At 42.7% G+C, this 24,330-nt stretch overlaps 1 protein-coding gene across 13 annotated transcripts in view; it reads right to left on the bottom strand.

The window, feature by feature from the left end:
- Positions 1-24,330, bottom strand: part of HDAC4 (histone deacetylase 4) — a 423,758-nt gene that overhangs the window by 146,741 nt on the left and 252,687 nt on the right. For all 13 annotated transcript variants that reach the window (XM_090044962.1, XM_090044959.1, XM_090044963.1 and 10 more), the window contains one exon: positions 16,445-16,566. In XM_090044962.1, the coding sequence (XP_089901088.1) occupies positions 16,445-16,566 (122 nt within the window). The remainder of the gene's footprint in view (positions 1-16,444; positions 16,567-24,330) is intronic.

Below are 24,330 nucleotides of genomic sequence, written 5' to 3'. Positions count from 1 at the left end.
TAGACTCCTACTGCCAGGCCCTTCTCCCCCGGGAGCCACAGGGAAGAGCACCGTCTCCCTCCACGACTAAGGAGGACTCTGGGACATCCCGCTCTACCCAGTCAGGGGCATGGACCAAGGTGGTCAAGGGCCCCAAGGCCCGCCGCACCAAGGCCCCTCCCTCGCCAGAGCTTAGCAACAGGTTCGCACCTCTTGCAGCCCCAGCAGAGCCTGCTCAGTTGCCACCTCCCGCAGGCAACACAGGCTCAACCACAGCTACTGGCCCCGCTCTCCCCAAGTCAAAGCGAAAGGTGTTTGTTGTGGGAGACTCCATCCTGCGGGGCACTGAGGGGGCAATCTGCCGCCCCAACCACTTAGCCCGGGAAGTCTGCTGCTTCCCGGGGGCCCACATCCGAGACATTGCGGAGAGGATCCCGCAGCTCCTCCGGCCCACAGACCACTACACCCCATGCTCCTTATTCACGTGGGCACCAATGACATGGCTCAGAGCACCCCCAGCCAGGTCGTGAGGCGCTACAGGGAGTTGGGAGCGGGGCTTAGGGATCTGGGAGCTCAGGTGGTGTTCTCCTCGATCCTCCCAGTCTCGGGCTATGGGCTGAGAAGGGAGAGGAGGATCCATGCAGTGAACCAAAGACTGCGGAGCTGGTGTCATCGGGAAGGCTTTGGCTTCCATGACCACAGCCCGCTCTTTGCCGAGAGAGGCAGCGAGCTGCTGGGAAGAGATGGCCTCCACCTCTCTCCCCTGGGGAGGAGGCTCTTCTCAGCCAGGCTGGCTGACCTGCTCCACCGGGCTTTAAACTAAGCCCGCTGGGGGATGGGGGGACTACTGCCACTGCTGGCCCGCTGAGCGACTCTTGCAAAGCCAGCAGACCAAGACACTTAAGGGAGCCCGCCTCTGCCCCAGCCCTGGCACAATCTGTGGGCAAGGCAAGAGCCTCTAAGGGCACACTTGCCTGCCTGTACACTAATGCCAGGAGCCTGGGTAACAAGCAAGAGGAGCTCGTCCTCCTGCTCAGTGCAAAGAATTATGACGTCATTGGGATAACGGAGACCTGGTGGGACTCCACCCATGACTGGACCACGGGTATAGAGGGCTATACCTGTACAGGAGGGATCGTGTTGACAAAAGGGGTGGGGGTGTAGCTCTCTATATCAAGGAAAGCTACATGTCCCTGCAAGCTGATGTTGGCGACCGGCATGGACAGCTAGAGACCCTCTGGGTAAAAATTCGTGGGAAAAACGGCACAGGGGACACAACGGTGGGAGTCTACTACAGACCTCCCACTCAAAGTCCCGAGCTTGACCAGGAGTTTGCCCGGGAACTGACTGAGGCCGCTTGCTCCAGGACCTTGGTTGTCATGGGGGACTTCAATTACCCGGACATCTCGTGGGAAGATCACTCAGCAAAATCCGAGCGGTTGCAAAGCTTTCCTTTGTGCGTGGATGACCTCTACCTGACACAAGAAGTCTATGGGCCAACGAGAGGCAAAGCACTGCTCCACCTGGTACTGGCTACAGGGGACGACCTAATCGGCGACCTAGTGATCGATGGGAAGCTGGGTGACAGCGAACACGAGCTGATCACCTTCACCATCCGCCATAAAGCTGGCAAGTCAGTCAGCAACACAGAAGTCCTTGACTTCAGAAAAGCCGACTCTGACAAGCTCAGGAGGCTTGTCGGTCAGGCCCTCAGGGACCGTGACCCCAGGGAGATGGGAGTTCAAGAAGAGTGGTTGCTTCTCAAGGAAGTGATCCTCAATGCACAAGCTAAGTCTATTCCAACACAGAGGAAAGGCAGCAAGAAGGCACAGCAGCCCTCCTGGCTCTCCAGGGACCTAGCGGACCTCCTACGGCTAAAAAGGAAAGCCTACAAAGGATGGAGGACGGGATTCGCCTCCAAGGAGAATTATTCTGCACTGGTCCGGTCCTGCAGGGAGCAAACCAGGAAAGCCAAGGCTGCAACTGAACTCCAACTAGCTTCAAGCATCAAGGACAACAAAAAGTCCTTTTTCAGATATGTGGGGAGCCGGAGGAAAAGCAAGGGCAACGTTGGACCCCTGCTAAACCAGATGGGGCAACTGACAACTGACGCCCAGGAAAAAGCCAACCTATTAAATAGGTACTTTGTGTCAGTCTTTCATCAGTCCCATGGGGCACCCATGCCTGCTATGGGACAGGGAGATCCGGGTGATGGGGATCCCCTACCCTCCATAAATGCTGACCTCGTGAAGGAACACCTTGAGAAGCTGGATACCTTCAAGTCAGCCGGCCCTGACAATCTGCACCCCAGGGTACTCGAGGAGCTGGCGAGCGTCATAGCCCAGCCCCTGGCATGGATCTTTGAAAACTCCTGGCGCTCTGGTGTAGTGCCCGAAGACTGGAAGAAGGCCAATGTGGTGCCGATCTTCAAGAAAGGGAGGAGAGTGGATCCGGCTAACTACAGGCCCATTAGCCTGACTTCTATCCTGGGGAAGATCTTAGAAAAGTTAAGGAGGCCATCCTTGATGGACTGGCCCAGGCTAACATTCTAAGGGATAGCCAGCACAGGTTTGTTGCGGGTAGGTCTTCTTTGACCAATCTCATTTCCTTCTATGACCAGGTGACCTATCACCTGGACCAGGGAGAAGAGATTGATGTCATATATCTTGACTTCAAAAAAGCTTTTGATCTGGTATCCCATGATCACCTCTTGGCCAAACTGGCCAGTTGTGGCCTTGGCTCCACCACGATCTGCTGGCTGGGAAACTGGCTCTGTGGTCGGACCCAGAGGGTTGTAATCGATGGCAGTCACTCATCGTGGTGCCCTGTGACCAGTGGGGTCCCTCAAGGCTCTGTCCTGGGGCCCATCCTGTTCAACATCTTCATTAATGATGTGGACATTGGAGTCAGGAGTGGACTGGCCAAGTTCGCCGATGACACCAAACTTTGGGGCAAAGCATCCACGCCAGAAGATAGGCGGGTGATCCAGGCTGACCTGGACAAGCTCAGCAAATGGGCAGACGAGAACCTGATGGTGTTTAACACCGAAAAATGCAAGGTTCTCCACCTTAGGAGGAAAAACCTGCAGCATCCTTATAGGCTCGGCAGTGCTACGTTGGATAGCACTACAGAAGAAAGAGACTTGGGGGTCATCATTGACCACAAGATGAACATGAGCCTGCAATGCGATGCTGCGGCTAGTAAAGCAACCAAAACGCTGGCTTGCATCCATAGGTGCTTCTCGAGCAAATCCCGGGACATCATTCTCCCCTTGTAGTCGGCCTTGGTGAGGCCGCAGCTGGAGTACTGCGTCCAGTTTTGGGCTCCACAATTCAAAAAGGATGTGGAGAAGCTTGAGAGAGTCCAGAGGAGAGCCACGTGCATGATCAGAGGTCAGGAAAACAGATCTTACGATGACAGGCTGAGAGACATGGGACTCTTTAGCCTGAAAAAGCATAGGCTCAGGGGTGATCTGATGGCCACCTATAAGTTTATCAGGGGTGACCACCAGGATCTGGAGGAACGTTTGTTCACCAGAGCGCCCCAAGGGATGACGAGGTCGAACGGTCACAAACTCCTGCAAGACCGTTTCAGGCTGGACATAAGGAAGAATTTCTTTACTGTCCGAGCCCCCAAGGTCTGGAACAGTCTGCCAGTGGAGGTGGTTCAAGCACCTACATTGAACACCTTCAAGAGTAAATTGGATGCTTATCTTGCTGGGATCCTATGACCCCAGCTGACTTCCTGCCCTTTGGGCAGGGGGCTGGACTCGATCTCCCGAGGTCCCTTCCAGCCCTGATGTCTATGACATCTATGAAATCTATGAAACCGCAATGCCAGAGATCTTCTGAAGGGTACAGGAAGCATGAGAAGGTAAGCAGATAAGTAGAGGCTCTGGTTTGCCTGTGCCTGGACAACTATCCACCCCCTCACCACTCAACCCTTCTTGCAAGGAGAAGAGTACTGAATATATTAGTTTTTGAAATTGGGTGGCACTTAATTCACAGAAGTTATTGGGGGGTGAGGGGAGGCTGGATTACAATGAGGGGTTTCTTGAATCCTAAAAGGTTGATCATCACAGATCTACACAAGTTCTGGATATTTTTTTAAGCCTTAAGGGCAGCAACCAGCAGAATGGAACATATACTACCAACTGGAAGTTACATAAAACACAGCAGTTAAATCTGACCAGTGTCCTTGGAGTTTCCATTTAGTTATTGACAGAGTGATGAAGGTCAAGGAAAAGACACTTCACCAAAGAAATAAGACAAGTATGACTAATCTCCTCTCTAGCTATTAATATCTTTTTCATGAACCTGTTAGATAGAGGGCATGAGACAGTGCTAGAGATGTCTTTGAGCAAGATATACTTTTTTCTTTACTGGCCACCAACCAAGATAGCTGTGAGGGAGTTCTGCCACAACTTTTTTTTTTTTTAAATCAGTTCATCCAAGACGAAGTACAAAGATACAGTCACACTATTGGATAGGAATCCTGATCTAGATCATTCTTGGGGGAGGGGGGTTGCTTGTTTGTTTGTTTAAGTATTCCTAGATTGGTACCAAAGCAAGGCAAACTTTGGGAAATGCTGGTGCTTCTACACACTGGAAATGGGTTTGATGTTGCAGGATCCCCCAATTTCTCTAAATCTCTGCAGCTGCAATTATCAGCTCCATCCTTGTAACAGCAGCCCAAATTCTCTCAGTGGAAGTGGATGGGTCAGCAGTTTCAAAGATGCCTAAAAGCATTTACAGCAGCTATACTTCTGACCTACAAAACTTCAGGAGAACCAGTGTTGAAACCAGCCATTTTAAGGAGATACCTTCCAGGTAGATACCCACCTGTAAACCTTTGTACAAAAAGCAGTTCAAATACACCCAATGGCTGCCATCACTAGAGATGGAGAACAAAAGGCAGGAGGGTATAGAGATTTGGCATATGCTATTACTCAAAATTACTGACCGACCCCCTCTTTGCAACTGTGCAACTCTTTAGGAAGCAGCCTGACGTAGGGACTTTGGCAGTAATAGATGAAGGACTGTAAGCTCTTCCTTTACATCAAAGCAAATATAAAGGCTTTAACTCAACGAGCACTCAGTACCACTGACTTGGAACACTTAGGCTTTACATCAGGGGCGGGAAATTATTTTGTGCAGAGGGCCTCTTACTGCATTTTGGCAAGCCATCGAGGGCCACATGACAGGCAGCCCAGGGCAGATAAATATTAGTTTTCTAAATTTTTTAGGGGCTCCGCAGGCTGGATAGAATGGCCTGGTGGGCCGCATCCGGCCCACCCTGCTTTAAATACACTAAAGATGGCATACACGGTAGAGTACTGGCCTTTGCAGATTATCTGAACATGTTACACAGCACTCTTGTCGCAACGGACAGCCAGAAGGAAGTAAAATGCTCCGTTATGGCTGAGGGGGGATATTACAGAGGTTTATAAAATCATGAAGGGTGTGGGCCAAGTGAACTACTGTTCACCTGGTCTCAGAATACAAGAACTAAGGGCAGCCCACTGAAATTACTTGATGACAGGTTTAAAGCTAACAAGCAAAAGTACTTTTTTTACATAGAGCTTAGTTATGCTGTGCAATTCATTGCCAGAGGAGGTGGTGGAGACAGATAGCATAGCCAAGTTCAAAAAGAGATCGGGTAAATTCATGGGTGATAGCTCTATTAATGGTCATTGAACAGAATGGTTGGAGACTGGCATCTCTAAAGCCATAAATGGTGGATGCCAGGGATGGTACTGAACAAGAGATAGATCATTCTAGAGATATTTGGTTTGATGCTCTTTCTCTATAGCATCTACTTCTGCCACTGTCAGAGGCAGGACATCGAGCTACATGGACCACTGGTCTGGCCCAGCCTGGCACTTACGTTCTTAATGCTCTACTGCATACAACTCTGCGTGTAAGGAAAGGATGAGAGAATGAGCATGATTAGACAGATGTTGGTCCCATGTGTGACCAGCTGTAGGATGGCAGTCTACCCTACAGGCTGAGGCTGCGGCCTGCAAATTATTTTCTCAAACATTGGCCTAAAAAAAAGAGTGCAAGAGACAGAGCATTTATGACAGAGGGAGCTATACTGTGAAATTTATTTAGCAGCTACATTGAAAACAGGATACAGGTAATTAAAAATTGCACCTCCAAGGGGTCTAATACTAAAATAATTTCATGCAGAAACCCAAAGGCCAAGAAACAGGAAGAGATCAATTTAGACCTAAAAATACATTAGAATGCTTTGGGAGATGGGATGTACTAATAGCATGCTGTTAGTGTTTACTGTTTCATATGCTGTAAATTTTTCAGGAATGTTTCTTAGAAATTATTCATATACTTCACTGTATTTTTTTTTTGAAGAGACACCGGCTTATGTAGGAATTTGACCTTATTTGTTTAAAAATGGGGGGCGGGCGGAAATGCTGTGCTTATATATTAGAGTAACACAATATGCCAAAGTATGTGTACACAAAGGGATATCAAAAAATCTAGTAATTGAAAAGGGCAAAAGATGACACTGTAAAAATAGCACTGTGCAGTTACGTATTTATTCTCTCTGAATGCTTGTCTAAATTTCTGAGGTTACAGGTTTAAATGCTAGCACTGAAATTTATCCTGAAATCAATAATAATTCAAGCTGTGTTCCCTCAGCCATTTATGTCACCCCACCCATAACAAAGACTATGGTTGGATTCCAGGTCTTGTAATCAGAACTGTATTGGGATAGACTTAGTATTTCACCTAAGAAAATTTAATCAAATTTAATAAAGTTGAAAGGCATGATATGTCAGTTTTAAGTTACAAATGCAAACAAAGGCAGTTTTTTCCTTGGTGCCAAAAATATGAAAGCTAAACTTGCTGGGGTTCAGAGACAAATAAAGAACTTTATTTAGGATGGACTCCAGCTTTCCCTGCCCTTTGTTGATATCATACTCTCAGTTTTTTTCCCCAAAGAAACTTAACATTTTTGGCAACGTCTTTTTGTACAGTGCCAGTGCACCAGTTTGCAGGACTTGCGTATTCAAAGAAAAAATGGCAACCACAATGATGAACAAAAAGAAACATCTGCGCTCTGGGTTATGACGTGCAAATTTAGTGTCAGTTAATTATAAAAAACCCCAAAAGATCTGTGTTACTTCTGAAGCCAAGGCTGTTGGAATTTTAGTCTTGTTAGGCTTGTTTTGTTTTAAACAGAATTGGTTCTGCAGTGCTAAAGAATTCCCATTCCATCACCTGCCAATTTTGGCATTAACTATTCCCTGTTGAGGAGCCACTCCCATGGCTAAGTGAAATTAATCTATCATCTGTGGTTTATTTTCTGCTGTCTTGTATCCAACTGCAGCCTTGGCTAGAACACAGTGAAACAGGGCCTGGAGTCAGAGAAGTATAGAGACAAGGAAGTGGTGAAGAGATGTTCGGGGGGGGGGGCACACAATCTAATCTTAGTATGTGTGGTTAACATCAGAGCAGGTGGTACATAGCAGAGGGAAGTGAATGAAAGACCACTGGAAGTTGCGAGAGAGGGAAAGGAAGAGATGAAATAATGGAATTCAGGAGCTTAGAGGCAAAGTACAGGATTTCTTTAGAGCTATGGAAATAAGATGGCAGATGGAAGAAAGGAGCAAGAAAGAAAATATGGGGCAGATAAGGAATGAGTCAGAGTCAGTTAATGGACTAGTGACTGAAAGAAGGAAGGATACCTCAAACTAAGATGGTGGAGGCAAGGGGGAGGCTTAAGTTAAATAAATTGTATAGCGATGGGAAATGGGTAGTGGTATGTCAGTACCAAGAGAAGCCCATGTTTTGGAGTAATGGGTAAAATCCCAAGCAGCCAAGAGCGAGAATAGAGACTGAGGAGAGGTCCCACTGTGGGAACAGACCTCTTAACAGCAAGGATTGTTATACTCTCCAACTTCAGCACCATTGGTTGGAACATGACAGATTACTGGAGCAATACTGTGCAAGTTATAGGTTGGAAGGCTTGTGCAAGTTATAGGTTTCTTGGCCTTTGAGTTTCTGCATGAAATTATTTTAATATTAGACTTCTTGGAGGTGCAATTTTTAATTACCTGTATCCTGTTCTCAGTGTAGCTGCTAAATAAACTCTGAACACAAGATGAAGACAGCATCACACAGCGAGACTGATGCTGAGCTGTGCTCTACTTTGGAGGCATAATAAGGTCCAGCATTTCTTGATCATGTCCAAAGCAAAACAGTAGATATTTGGGCAGACCCTGACCAAGAAAATGCCTAGCATTCTTGATGTCTCTGAATCACAGAAGGGAGGCATCTGCTGAAATAATTCACCAAGGTTTTCCGAAAGCCCAAGAGGTACATGGCCAAAAGGTGTGTCCAGTGGGAAGTGTGCCAGTTTTAGAAGTGGTTGGCACCTTTGCACACTGAAAAGGATCTTGAACCCTCTTTTCTATGGATAGATGGCATTGCAGCTGTAGAGTAGGCCTGTGTGAGCAGGCAGCTATTTGATTCGGCTTTGGATCCAGCTGCTTCGAGTGCCAGTGATCCTGTCCAGGGCTCTGGACCAGGTTCCCGCTTTGATCCAGATGAAGTGGCTCTGAAGCTTTGGAGCTGCCTCAGAGATCCGGCCATAGGGTATAATGGGGAATCAATTAAATATCTATAACTTTGTTGTTTTTTGTTTGATTGCAATGAAATTTGCAGGGGTGGTAGCCTCTGATGAGAGCATGAAGCCTGCCAAGTTTTTAAGAAGATCGGTGCAGGGGTTCAGGGGGAACTGCACCTCAAATTCTTGAAAGCAAAACTTACGTCACATCTATGTGTTACACCACAGGGGGGTGAAAACTGCAGGGGTGGTAGCCCCTGCTGAGGCCACGAAACCTGCCAGGTTTCAAGGAGATAAGTGCAGGGGGTTGGGGGGAAGTGCACCTACAAAACCAGAGACTAAGGAAGGAAATAATCAGTACAGACAATCAACTGCTCCAAGACTGAGACAGAGACAGAAACAGTCAGTTGCACAAGCACCCATGTCACGAGTTTTGCCTGTCAGCAGCTAGAGGTGCAGAACCCCAGAACCCCCCTGCACCTATCTCCTCGACAGCTGGTAGGCATTATGGCTGCAGCAGGGGCCACCATCCCTGCAGCTGTTACTCTGCTGTGCCTTAACACACACACACAGTGTCACTCATGTTATGAGTTTTGCTTGTCTGCAACTTGAGGTGTAGTTCCCCGCAAACCCCTCCGCTTATCTTCTTGAAACTTGGCAGGCTTTGTGGCCTGAGCAGGGGCCACCACTCCTGCAGTTTTCACCACCCTGTGGTGTAACACATACATGTGGCATAAGTTTTGCTTTCAAGAATTTGGGGTGCACTTCCCCCCAAACCCCTGCACCGATCTTCTTGAAACTTAGCAGGCTTCATGCTCTCAGCAGAGGGTACCATCCCTGTAAGTTTCATCCAAAATCAGGCAAAGAACAACAAAGTTATAGATATTTCATTGACTCTCCATTATACCCTATGGATGGATCTCTGATTTGGCTCCGAAGCTTCAGAAAGCCTAACAAAGCCAGCGATTCGATCAGTACATGCTGCTTTGGACGCTGAAAAGTCCAAAGCTTCTCCAGATCTGAAGCAGTCCGAAGTCTCGCACAGCCCTACTGTAAAGTCTATCATTATTTTAAAGTGGTGCCCCATAATATGATACAGGAACGGTTGGCAGACTGTACACTTACCTGAGTTCCAAGACACTGATAGGCAACCTCGTCTTTAAGAGGCTAGATCCCTTGCACTCTGAGTGAACTCCTCATTTAGCATGGAGGCATTCATCAGCATTGACAAAGATGCTGGGAAGGCAGAACAGGATACCTCAGAAAAAATGGCTGGATCCTTTCATCGTGCAAGAAAAATTCTGATCACCAGGAAAATGATGATCTCTACACTTAACAAATGTATAAACCCTTAAAGAATACTGTGTTGCTTTGAATCTTTCAGGGTGTGCAGAGGCTTATCTCTTTTGGAGCTGAAAAGCTCCTCCCCTTCAAAAGAAAGGTCTTCCACAATTTTATGACACACCCGAAAGCAGGGCTGGGCAAAATACAGCCCACCAGGCCATTCTATCCAGCCCGTGGGGCCCCTAAAAAATTTAGAAAATTAATATTTATCTGCCCTGGGCTGCCTGTCATGCTATGACTTGCCAAACTCAGTAAGCGGCCTTCTGCCCAAAATAATTGCCCGCCCCTGCTCTAGATGAAGCCAGAACCACAAACCCTGGACAACCACCTTAGGACAACAGGAAAGGTAATCAAGCTGAATGTGGTATCAGCCATATCCAATGCAGTATAAAGCAAGATACTGGCTACTAGCTACTCCTCCAAATATCAGGGTGGTAAAGGCTCTAGCAAGTCAAGTGGCAGTCTGTCAGCGAACAACAGCACATATTCATAAATCGTATCTAATCAATAGCGCCTGGTACTCAACTACCTGGAACGGCATATTAGCAAAGTAGAAGGACTTACGCCTCAGCAAGTCCAGTCTTATAGGCTCTTTGGGTGCCTATAGAGGTTCTCCTTCACATTTTAATTAGAACACATTAGAGCAGACTGAAGTAATCAAGTCTGTTCCATGTTCTAATCAGAATGCTCTAGCACTGCTTCACTGTCATGTGTATTAAGCCCCTATGCGTTTCAAAATGGCCACAGAGATGCTTTATCTAAACATTGTCGAATGAGCTTTAGATAAAGCATCCGTGGCCATTTTGAAACACACAGGGGGACTTAATACACATGACAGCAAGCCTTTTAATTAGAGCAGCTGTCTGGAATCACTCCAATTAATGCTCCCCCCCCAGCCTCAAACACAAGTATAGGTAGCCTTTGTTGTTTGAGGTACTCTGAAACTATTTAGCCTTTTCACTGGCAGCTGTGACCAACAGAGAGAAGGCATAAGGCAAATACAGAAAAAATGAACCCCTGGAAGGAGCTTGATGATTTTTGTCAATCTTCTACACAGTCTGGGCAGAGGTGGCTAACAATCTGTCATACAATCCTTCCAGGGTCTAGGATTCATTTGTTGACTGGGAAGAGAGGGGAAAGCACTACCATCTTACTAGGTGCAGGCAGTTGCAAGAGATCTATCAGCTTATTAACTAACACAAAAATTAGATTTCAGTGGAGGAGGTAAATCTGAAAGAGCCTGGAGCCATTTATCTCGCCAAGTCTTTGAAACAGCTAAAGTTGTCTGCCTATAGTTCTGCCTTATCAGAAGAGCAGGAGAGAAGACTGCCTTATCAGGGAAAAAGACAGTTATTGGGTTACAATCTTAAAGCACCTTCATCTCAGCAGGGGGGTTGGGAAAGTCCTCCTGTTTCAGGAACAGGAAGCCCAAAAATCACAGAGTGTAGGTTAGCCTGCGACGCTGAACCAGATAGTAAGATCAGTACCTGAACCTTCCTTAAATGAAAATTCAAGCCCACACTGGACACAAATTCAAGTCCACAAATGGCCCCTGAACCAACTGTTAGAAACTTGGAGATCTACTGATTCTTGTAGAAGGGAGTTCTATGGCCAAGAAAGCTGTATCCAGATTCTTAATCCTCTTTTGAGTGGAACAAAAAAGGATGACACTGCAACTTTTTTTCAGGCCTGGCAATAATAATGAAAACACTTAGAATTCTCCAGTTATCCAGAAATTGAAAAACAAACATTTTCAAGAACCCTGAAGGGCTTTAGAATACCCTACATACAATAGATAGATACATAGATCTTGGCTCTTCCCAGTACTGTGGCAAGGAAGTTTGGCACCTGGGGTAAAACACACAGTGGCAGCCTACCTTCGACCCGCACATGGATCCAGGGGGCACATGGCCCCCCCAAGCTTGCCTGGGAGTGCCTGAAGTGGTGGGAGCCCCCTGTCTCTGTGCACCCCTAAATGAGTCACTTATAACTCTGTCCTGCACCCCGCCCCGGCTGGGCAGTACCTGTTGGCAACCCTTTGCTGTGGCGTCCAGGGGAGTCACCCTGCTCGCCTCACCCCCTCCCGCTTCCCTTTCTACAGCACTGATCTTTTCCAAACATACATAACATTGTGCATATCTAGTTCTGGTTTCATGAGGCCTCACCAAATGGAAAGGCATTTCTAGCAGCTGGGTGAGTCATATTGTTTGAATACACTGGCCAACTCCTAGTTCAATCACATTGCTTTACTACCTATAAAATATTACCTGAGATAAGATGATAACCATTTCCAGTGTAAAATGAGGCAAGGCACCTGCCATAGGTATTCCCCAGTGTTTCTCTCCAGTTTGATAACTTGCCTGTCCTGTCTCTAGAAGATCCAGTTTTTCAAAAAAGCCCATAGTGGGTCATACTGAAAGTTATCAGAGTATCCCCTTTTATAACAAAAACTATAAAGTGACCTTCACACAGAAACTTTTCCTCTGTTTTAGTACATGCACTAAAATCTTACTCGCATATGCGATTATGCTTACCACTGGTAAGCTTTCCCTAATGAACAGCAACATCTGCTCACTTTACACGCAGGACAGAACAGTATTTAAGTATTTGACTACATGGGGAAAAAAAACTGCTTGATTAAAATTAAAGATGTGAAATTGCTATTAAAATGTTTACTACCCTTAAGATACGGTCTAGAAAAGCAAGAATAAAGGCATACATGTGATCCCCATCCCCCAAGAAATTAAACCAGCCCGGTCTCATCTTCGGTGGAAGTCAGTTCAGGCAGCTGACTTTTTAGCAGAGGCCATGGCCAAAGATTTAGTTTAATCTGTTGTTCATCTATTTGTCAGATGTCCATCTCCAACATACATCCCCCAGTTTGGTTTGGAATACTGACCTGACTTCTTGATCACTCAGTTTCTTCTCTGGGGGCACTGGGTCATTGTTGCTGGAACTAAATGTAAACTTACAGCTTCATTTCCGATGTATTTTAGGGTACAAGGGGCAGTAGAGATACAGCTAAGCACAAGCATGGACAAAAATGTCACAATGCTGCTTCTATTCTGACTAACAGCTGTTCCCAAGATGCAGGATAGCTAACGTTTTTCTACATTTAAAGTGAAAACTTCAGCAGTCCAATTTCTCCCTCCTATTTCCATCAGTGAAAGCACATAGACTTCTTTCTTTTCATTTGAAGTCTGATTATTTCAGGTGCAGACAGGTTTTAGGGTACATTTACACAGCAGTCAATGTTCTAACTGCAGTCTGCTGTAGATAAATTAGCTAGCTTGGATACTAGCAGCTATTGCAGTACAAAGCTAAAGCAAGGGCTGCAAACACTTGCCTGAAAACCAAGTTAACTAACTGGGGAGGTAGCCCAAGAGAAGCCCTGTGCCAATGCAACTAAACTGCTACTGCTACCCAACCCAGCTTGTGTAAAGCTAGCTCAGATACATCCACATTACATTGAAGTCAAAGTTTTATAAATATTGCATTGTTCTTTGCATCCACCAAGTAATGCTACAAGTTGTTACAAATGGTACAGAATACCTCCCCCACCTTTTCCTTATAAATATTCCTAACTGAGAAACCTCTTTCAATTTACACAAAATGACAACAGTTTACCTATGGCAGAGTAATGTGAAAAAATATAATGCAACTAGCTGAGAAAAATACAATGACACAGTTCCACAATGTATAGAACAATACGTAACAACTTTAAAAGTAATTTATTACACATGTTCCATTAAAATTCTATTGTTGGAGGGCTTTAATAGAAACAACAATTTGTTATTTACAAAGTGACAGACTACTGGGCAAAGACTATGTTAGATGCAGTAAGTGACAGAATACAATCAAACACTTGATCAAACAATTTACAGAATACATTTGCAAAAAATGTTGATCTTAAACTTACCGTAGCCTTCTGTAAGAGGCTAAACTGTTGCATTAAAACTATGAGAGACTGATACCCATATTTTCAGATAAATCTTTAAAAACTAACTAAAAAAACAAGGCAACTACAGGAGACTCCCAAAAGTCACTATAAAGGTATGAAGAATAGAAGACAACTTGTAAGTATACATAGCATTTCAGTCCAAATATATATATATATATATATATATTTGAAATGCTATGTAATATAGCTATATTTCACAAATGCAATTCTCAGGAGCTGATGTAAAATGAATGTAATAACACTCCACTTTCTTTTCTGATGGCTCTTACCTTAGTTGTACAAGAAAAATGAATCTGGGACTATATAATAAATTTGAAGGATAATCCTCAATTTTTTCAATAAAATACATGAATTATAGGGATGGCCCAGAGATCCAGATAGACTTAATGGACTCATGCTAACTAAATGTGAACCATGGGTGTGACTTTAGAAAAACATTATCCCTGGAGAACCACAGTTCAGAAGCATTAAGACAATATTGCACAACTGGATTGGGCCACACTCTTCACACAGGAAAGCTGGCTGAAACACAGCTAACATACATACAAATTTCTTGTAACTGAAGTTAATAATTTTGTATATGCCTGTTAAGTTTTCACAAAATATTTTATTTAAAATAGTAAGAATATTTCACTTGTCTTAATCTGAATGTATATAAAGGAATATAAATACAACAGCAGTTTATCATTTTTCAGTTGTGCTTTTTCTTTTCCCTTTAATTATTCCACAAGTTTGAGGTTTCAAAAGAGTGAACGTAGAGTGGCTGTCAGTTGCAAATAAACAGACTTTGCGACCAACCACACTTTGCCAACAGCTTGGCAACCAATCAGAGCAGAGATTACAGTAAATCGCAATAGATACATTTACATATTCAAAACATGACCATGCAAATCTAAGTGGTTTTTTTGGCTAGTGGCTGCAGTCGAACAGAATGCAAAGATTCATCCAATCTACAGTGACAGGACTTCCCATGTAAACAGTGGTTTTCAAAAGAAACCTACAGCAGGTCTCAAATTTTTTTTTTCAAATGCATCCCTGGTTTTTCCTTTTACCTCTATTTTGACTTCTCAAGAAGAGCAGCTCTCCTAGTTAAACTTGGCTATTAAAAAGTTACTTAAAAACATACAGTACTATGTATACAGTCCTTTCAGTCACTATTATTCCTGAAATCAAGAGGAATCAATCAGGGTTTAGGTATTCCCTGAAGGAAGTAGCAGTAGCTTGCAGGCTGGTGATATTAGAACCCGAGGTTGCATTTTGGTTTTTGGCATATATGATGTTGAGTTAATGACAGTGGCTAATCAAAATACAGAAATTTACATAATGCATCATGGGGAAATAAACCCCCTCAACCACATTGCAGGAAACAACATACCTGAAAAGTAACTGTTTAGTAGGGGTGTGTGAAGTGGGCGATTTGATTAGTTGATTCAGATCATTGTCCCCGATTTGATTTGGCTGAATCAGAATCTGAAGATTCGAAGCTGATTCAGTTTTTAAAAAAAGACACAATTTTAAAAAAATGTTCTACATACCTCAGGATACCAGCACGGCTTGTGAACACTGCAATGCTAGGGCGGATGGAGCATCCCACAGGAGCACGGGAGGGAAGTGGACCAGAAAGTACTTTTGGGTCCACTGCCAAGCGCGTGCGGGGGACCCCTCGCGCCCTACCTAGCTCGGCAATCGGCCACGGGGGGACCCTGGGTGCCTCTCCAGACCCAGGAGGCACCAGGTGCCGTGTAGGAAGGGTGCAGGGCAGGGGCCCCGGAGTGCTCCCCGGCAAACCCAGAAGTGGACCAGAAACACTTCTGGTCCACTTCCGAGTCAGCTGCCAAGCATGCTGGGGAGTCCCCCGCACTCCTGTGGGACATGCCATGCGCCCCAGCATCGCAGCATTCACGAGCTGCCTGCTACCTAGAGGTATATAGAAAAAACATTTAAAGCTGTGTCTATGTCCAAATCTCTGAATCTTTCCAAATCGATTCGGAAGGCTCCGATTCAATTCGGTGAGATTAAAGGGTCATCTGATTCAATATGGATTCAAAGATTTGGCCACTGAATCGGCCTGACTCTCTGCCAAATTGAATCGGGGACCAAAGCTTCGCACAGCTCTACTGTTTAGTTACAGTAAAGTCCCCACTGATCTCTGGCCTCTCCCCCACTTCCTCTCCTTTTAAGAAAACCACCAAGAAATAAATACATAATTATTCAGTGAAACATATTGATTATAGACAGTTAAATCTGGATATTATTTTTTTCCTTGTGAAAATGACAGTCTCAGATTTGATGCAAAATAAATTACCTTCCATAGTTTTTAAGGTAGAAAGAGATAGTTAGCTGTATTTATATCTGAAGTCAAACAGAAGGTAGGGCCATGCATTCTTCATTCCTTCTACAAGATGACAGTGCACAAGAAAAAGAAACTACTTGTTTAAAATATTACCTCACTAAGTAACACTAATTTTTGGGTTGAGATTTATTTACTCATTTTGAAAAAGGAACGAGTGTCGCAATGAAGAAAACCACGTTTAAGTATGGAAAGTAGAATATTACTGTAGGTTTTACCTGTTTTTCTGAGTGGAAAGTCATCTTTGGAATCATACATCCCCAGTACAGGGTGGTTATAGGTGCCTGATACTCCACTTTGGGGAGGGGAACTCTGGTCAAGAGAACTATGCTGTGTTTTCCTGTATAGGAAGTAGAAAAAAAGTGGAGAAAATTTTATAAAACTGTAAAGAAATTTGGCATAGAATAATTTTCTCACTGTTATATTAAAACAGTCCTCTATTGACTTTCAAACCATGGCAATCCATTTGTAACTCAAAGTTAACCCTGAACAAAGGCACTCTCTCTTTAAAAAAACCCAAAAAAGCAACCAGACCTTTTGCTCACTTGTTTCCTGTTGTTTTCCTTGTACTAGTTCCCTCTTTACATAAACATCCAAATACAACAACAACAAAAAAGGATTTAAAATCTGAGACCTTGATTTGGCAAGACAATTACACATATGCTTACGTTTAAGCATGGGAGTAGTCCTACAACGTAAGGCTCCAATTCAACTAAGTATGGCAACCATGTATATTTAAGAACTGTGTTAAATTGGGACCTTATTCAATAAGAGGAGTCATACTGCAGAAGTTAAGCATATTTAAATGCTTTCTTGTACTTTTCCTGCTAATGGCCATTGCTAAACTGAAACCCAAAACAATGGCATAAAAAAGTTTATTGTAAACACATTAGCTGTTCATCTGTAAAACCTACAACAGCTGGATATTACTCTGCTGAATTGAGGTGTAGGTACTTTGCAGGGTTGGCAGTGAAGTACTCAAAACTGTTCAGGATCAACTTTTTAAACATGACAGTTCATAGCTTTGTTTGAAAAGACTGTTGGAAGTAATTTATTGTTTGCTAAAGATATTAAATAATTAATGAATTTTCCAATCTTCCACAACTATGCTGGCTGTATTTTTTCTACTTAGTGACCTTTACCAAGTTTGCCAATTTATTTTCTGGGAAGTGTATGAGCTGTTGCTGAAACCCGACCAGTACAGAATTTTGGAAATCTCTGGACTTTCCACATTAATAAAGTTTGACAACTTAACAAAATGATCCCGTTAATAGCTAGAGATTATAGACACACAGCTATCAAACAATTTTACAGAGAGAATATTACTTAATCACTGTATTCTTTAAAATATTAAATAATTTAATGAGAATAAGCACCTGGCTATAGAAACATTCAGTCCTCCCAGTTATACTCTTTCTTATTCATTAATCAGGCATTCTAGAAGAACTTGATTAAAATATTCTGCAAGTAAAATATCCTTAGGGAAAGATATTTATTGTAGTTCAACTTCAACATTAAATAAACCATCCAATTTCTTTAGCAGAACATCTAGGAAGTTAAAATAGTAAGAAGCATGTTTCACCAAGTTTATAGTAACCAATGTACTAAAATATATAGATTTCAATTGAAATGTGAGGAACTGCTTATCAAAAGCTTTCAAAAAAACAAAATGAACGTCTTTAATTTTTACAAGTTTTTTTAAAAGTGCATTTATTTACTAAAAGGGCTACGAAATATGCCAGTTAGAATGTTCTACGTGAATACCCTTCCCAATTTAATTTAATATTTATTTTTAGTTCCCGCATTTGTAAATTTTCCATAAAATCTTCAACAGATCTGCAATACTCTCACATTATATTAATACATGCACATTTTCTATTTCTGTAACCACATGCATGCACACACAGTTCACTAGTATACTCAATCTGAATGAAATCAGATTGCAAAATGTCTAAATCCTCCACAATGCAGAATTAGTTTTCTTTCCCCAGTTCCATCCATTTTATTTGAAGTCAACTCCAAAAGATATTTTATAAACAAAGTTCAAATGCCTGAAGCACAGATTACTACCAAGAGGTACTAAAATTGATTTTATTACGACTTAAACTACACCATCATGAAGAGTAGGCACACTTCAACTACAAAGCCTTGTTTGATGCATCTGGTTTTGTTGAATCCTGGATACCCAATACGGCAAACTTTCACCAGTCATAATTGTTTGCAGCACTGGGAATATAACAATAAGGCTATAAGCAGACATCATATTTATCCCAGGATAAACCATTTTATCCTGGGACAAACTGCAAAATTGTTCAGACATTCATGTCTGTTGTCCTGGGATAAATCTTGAAAAAATTAATGGGATAAGAAGTTTATCCTGGGACATTGCAAAGTGCATCTGAATGGTCATCCTGAGATTGCATCAATGAATCCATGGCAGAAAAGCAGCACATTCAGCCACTCAGTACGCCCTGATTAATGGGGCCACTGTATGTACACGTCAATCCTGGACTATTTCTGCTCCAGGACACACACAGGCACAACCTGTCCAACAACTAATGCAATGCTGTTCCTAGCATAACATCTTACACAGGTTTCAACAAACTGCATGGCACTTGTGACTATATGCCAGCATACCCTTCAGAGATTTTCAACTCTGGTAATTGACTGCACATTGAAATATAAAATTGCACATTCAAATTCAAATATGCAAGTCTCCAAATACATAATAAACCTATTATTTGCAATGTGTGATCCTTCAAACAGGTGTGCATGTAAGGGGATATGCTACTTCAAACACACACCTGTAGTCATTTGATTTGAATAAACATACAACTGCATGCATCGCTGGTGGAGTGTTGCACATGCAGGGAATACAGGTACCTTTGAATTTGATAATCTCACTCAATACAAACACATGAGTATATCAATGTCAAGTTACTAACAAACAAAAATACACAGTCAAGCTTCCTTTTTTCAGTATCAGACACGTAGAATACAACAGCATGATACACACGAGAACCTCCCTGAAAAAGTAATAGTTCTGTAGCAGACCCTGTAATATCCTGTCCATATCACAATTAAACCATCATAATCTAAATTATGATGTGTTCAAGATGATACAACAGACAACAAGATTGTGCGTGGCAAATTAGTCTTAAAATGCTGAACAACATTACTGGCAACACATTTTAAAAGTAACTGTACTAAGACAGTCACTGTGTTAATCTGAAATCAAGGAGAAGGGCAGGGTAGATTTGCAGTTTACAGACTACATTAGAGAGATAAATAACATAAGCTTTCATGAGCTACAGCTCACTTCATCAGATGCTGTGAAAAGACATGCACAGAGCAGTGTATATAATGGAGAGAGTTATTTGAACAGAAAAGTTATAAAGGGAAGGGGAAGGCAAAGAGGACAATGCTGAGAGAGGCATACAAGCAAAGAACCCATAGGAACAAAGGGATCAGAAAAACTAATCCAGGTAATGTGATAAATATCCACAGTCCGTTATTTAAACCATATAACACAATCCAGGCTGTGAATGATTTCTTGCTCTGCAAATTTCTGTACAAATCTGTTTCTAAAGGTTTGCTGCCTAAGAACAGAGACGCTGAGGTCAGAGATAGAGGGTCCAGGGAGGTCAAAGTGTTCTGCCACTGGCCTTTGTGTCTTTCTAGAGCTGATGTCAGATGAGTGTTCAATTCTGCTCGCTACCCACACCTCCCAGCTTGAACGCTTTAGACCATTAATAACCTCCAACCCCTCCCAGAAAAAGGCAACCATCTGAAGGTAGTCATGGGAAACCATTCTATCCGGGTTTACAGGCAGCCCCCCAACCTCAAATGGCATCTCTCAAGCAATAAACTACATAATTTCCATTCTCATTGTAGCACCAGAACTTGCAGCAGACCCAGATGCCTGTTGTGCTTGAACAGCAACACAGACATCATCACTGGATCAAATAACATTGCTTATAACATCCAAGGCACTTCAACTCTACCAATGTTATATATACCACCTGCTGCTTAAAGGGCCCCTCTACATGAAAGAATGAATAAATGCCAATCTAACATCAGCTCCAGAAAGTCATGCATGCCCATGGCAGAACACTTTAACCTCCTTGGACATTCCAGGTTTAGTTGCCTGTTGATTATTTTCTATCAGTATTTTGGACCTGGGTACTCTAAAGATTCTAGTCTTTTCTTTATCTGGCCCTTGGTCAGGAGGTTATTATGCTGTATGTGTATTGGACAGGCTCCATGTGGCACACAGGCAGTACTGCAGGCTATATCTTTGACATATCTCTGCCAAATGATATTGCCTCTGCCCCCTAGTGGGAGAAGCTTCCAGCCCACCTAGCCCACACACCTTATTCATTAAGGGGTTGGTAACATATAGCCTGCAGGCTGGATTTGGCTTTCAAACAGGTCCAAGACAGCATAGAAGATAGGCGATACAGAACTGCGCTGTACCAACCACCCCCTCGACAGCACTTCCCTCTACTAAGAAGCCTTCTGCTGCTTTGCATTTGTGCTTCCCTAGCTTAGAGGGGTCAGGAATCTGCAGCAAGAGAGAGTGCCAGCTACTGGCTGCTCTGGGGGAGGATGGAGACTTTCAGCCTGTAGCCACTGTCAGGTCATAAGCTCAGGCAAAAGGCTGCTGACCTCTATTTTAGACAAATCTCATATTACCCTCCATTTCCTTGCCATGATCCCATTATAAGGATATATGTGGCAGCTTGCCTGGCTGCTCCCCTGTGGTTCTACCTTGGGGATGGAGACATTACCAAGCAGCCCCCTGAATGGATTTACTGTGAGCCTAAAACCTGTCATAAATGAGTGCAGGCCACAAAATTAAGGGCACCAAGGTCTAAGAGAAATATGCCAATAGCATAGTTAATTGAAAGATGAAGATTCCCCTTTCAGACCATAACAGTTTACTTTTTTCAACACAGAGAATTCACGTACAATCACAACTAAACATCAGATTTTCCTGAGGCCACAGGATCAAAGTGATCAAAGTTCTGGAATTAAAATATTCACTCATTAGCCTTCATTCCACTATTGACTTAATGCTATTTTTGCATAATAAAATCTAGGCGTTTTAACCTAACGGGAAAGTGAGAATGTAGCTGTTCACAGTCACGTGTTCCTAGTGTCATTCCAAAATTTCTTGGTCACTCATGCAACTGAGCAGAATACTGGAAAATCAACTGTCAGAAAAATAATGCCAGCTTCCAGTTTCCAACAGAGTTCACCTCTTTCATATTATCACCAACTGTTGATTTAGCAGTGGATCTTAAATACTGCCACTACATAAATCATCCATGTGTTACTATATGAGCCTGCGTGATGACACTACACAACTATACTATTATAATTAATGCAAAATAGCTTTTGACATCTCAGATTAGATTAAAACTAAGTTTAAAAGGCACATCAGATTTTTCTCTTACCATCTCAACATATCCTTAGAGACTGGTGTTATGATTTTTGAGTGCTTTCCATATTTCTGTATACATTTCTGTCTTTCCAAACATTGGAAGTTCATTTAAGATTAAGATTTAACTCTGAATTTCCTGAGTTTGGAACTCTTGCTTCTGATATAAATTACTTCAGCGCCATAACTTTTTTCCCTTAAATTCTTTACACATTTGTAAGGTTAATCCAAATTACATATAGTCTTTATTAAGAAATTTCTATGGGATCACTGAACAAGTCAGCCAAAATGCTACCATGTGATATTTCTAATATTCTGATCATGTTCCATATCAACCTTTAAGACCAACTTAAGGCCATGCTTATCCATGGATTCTAGATGTTCTAGTCCATTTCTAGAGCAAAAATAGGCAGAGCATGTTAGTCAATTTTCTCATTGCTTCTGATCCCTGCATTCTCCTACATGCACATCCCAATTCCCTCCTCTCTTTTACGCATACCCTTCTGCACATGTACACTAATTTCTTCCTTCCATTCTGAATGCACACAAGAGTCTGTTGTGTAACTGTTCAACCACAAGAAAGGGGTAGGAGTAACTTTTTCTTTGGGATCTGAAAGTTTCAGTGTGGATGGAGTTCACTATCACAACCAAACAGCATGGGTAAAAACTACCGTGAGAGGATGGTATCAAATATTTCCCCTCATTCAGATCTCGTTCAGTAGAAATGGTTCAGGTAGTGAAACACGGGAAAGCTAGGTTACGGCCAGGAAGCTGCCTCTAATATTTCTCACTGCAGTGAGTTTCTTATCTTTTTAAGAAAGAACTATGATCCTCATCCACAACAGCCTAATCTACATGAAAGTCTCTCTCTCTGGAGAAACAGAAGGCCAAAGTCCTCAGACATTTAATTAGTTTTACTCACTGAGGCCCAGACAAACCAGGACAGTGACAACTTCTTTTCAAAAACAGGCTAGTAGGCCTCTGCTCAAACCACAAGCATCAGGAGATGGTTTCTTGATCTTGCTTTATTTCCCTTTCAGTTCTATTTGTCATGGTCTTTCTCCCAAGAATGACTAATGTTCAAGAGTACAGGTCAATTATTTTCAGCTATATCAGAAGCCTTTGGCTCTGCTGAGTGAAAGATACATTTCTGGTTTGTTTACATATTTATACCCTTCTGTGGACACAAGTAAGCTAGAAAAGGATGGACTGTCCTTTAACCTTTAAGAAAGACCATGCAAAATCACTGCTGGGATCAACCCATTCAGATGTAAATGCAAATCATTAGCAAATAGGAGATATTATTTAGGAATGTAGCACATCAGCCTACAGCCAACAAATAAGTGTATTCTATTTTTCTCTTCATAATACTATGCCAATACCACTTTCATATGAAACCAACCACTGAACTTTCTCTGTGAAATACGTGTGAAGAGAGGGGGGGCTGTGGTCCTTATTTGAAAGTAAATATAAAACATAAAGTTAGTCTTGAGTATTAAAATAATTGAGAAACACTGATGTCTGTCTATAACTTGGCTTAAAGAAATCGCTTTTCTTTCATGTGACATTGTGCCAATTTTTTTAACGTATGATGATACAATGATCACAAAAGCAAGGAAAACCATATTCACAATTTTACGTCCAAATTTTGCAGCAGCTGATTGCCTCCGGTGTAGTATTGTGCAAATCCAATAGAATTTTATTAAATACACAGAGAGAGTATTCAGAGGTGATCTGGTTCACCAATGCAATTTTCTACCAAAATTGTACATAAATATTCACTTTTAGCTCTGCTTATCCCCTCAATATTGAGTTGGCAGATGCACAGTGAGGTTCCAATGTTAGGTCTGAAAGATCTGTAAAGCTGTGTTGATATTCATTTCTCTTCATGATCATTGGCTGTGATGTCTAAAGGACAGTTTGGTGTCATCAAGCTGTAGACTATTTAGCGTTCTCCAGGGTTCAGCATGAGAACGCCAACTGTGCCAATTAACATCAGCTGATACAATCCTGCTCAAAATGCCTGGTTTGGAATGGGTGGTGGTCAATAGTAAGTGTCTCCAGTAAAGCGTTTTCAGCGCTAAAAATTATTTCTACATCTGGTCTGACACTTTCAAGGCACAGTATTTTCAAGTATGTATATAACTGATGTAGCAAATCCTTAATTTTTTTTTTTTTTTTTTATTAACACTACATGGCCACAGAGATTAATTTGAGGGGTACAATTTGAATATTTAAAAAAAATATAGTATTTTAAATAACCTGAATGCCAGTTACGTGAATTGTAAGGGTAGTTTTTCCATTACCCCTGAGAGACAAATTTCTCATACTGAAGACCATGTGATGAGTTAAAAGAATTTCGATGCCTGGTAGAGATTGATCTGTAGGTATGATTACACAGAATAATCAACTTTGAGTAGTCGCAGAAAAAATATCCATCGAAGTGCTCTTAGGATAAACAATGTTGTGGACAGTTACACTAGAGTGGGGTGACAGTCTAGACCCTGGAGGGGCTGGGAATTCAGGGATGGGGTGTACGGTGATAGTGTTAATCCCCAACACAGCAGCTCAGAAAGCCACAGTGGATATAATGCCACCATCACACACCCTGCCAATTTCTGGGGTACAGAGTCTGACCATTTCAGCCGCAGCACAGCAAGC

Source organism: Crocodylus siamensis, chromosome 4 (genome assembly GCF_052110815.1).
Source record: "Crocodylus siamensis isolate JL-2025a chromosome 4, ASM5211081v1, whole genome shotgun sequence".
Taxonomy (NCBI): domain Eukaryota; kingdom Metazoa; phylum Chordata; order Crocodylia; family Crocodylidae; genus Crocodylus; species Crocodylus siamensis.
Note: the sequence above shows the minus strand (reverse complement) of the source record. Positions and strands in the feature narration are given on the sequence as shown.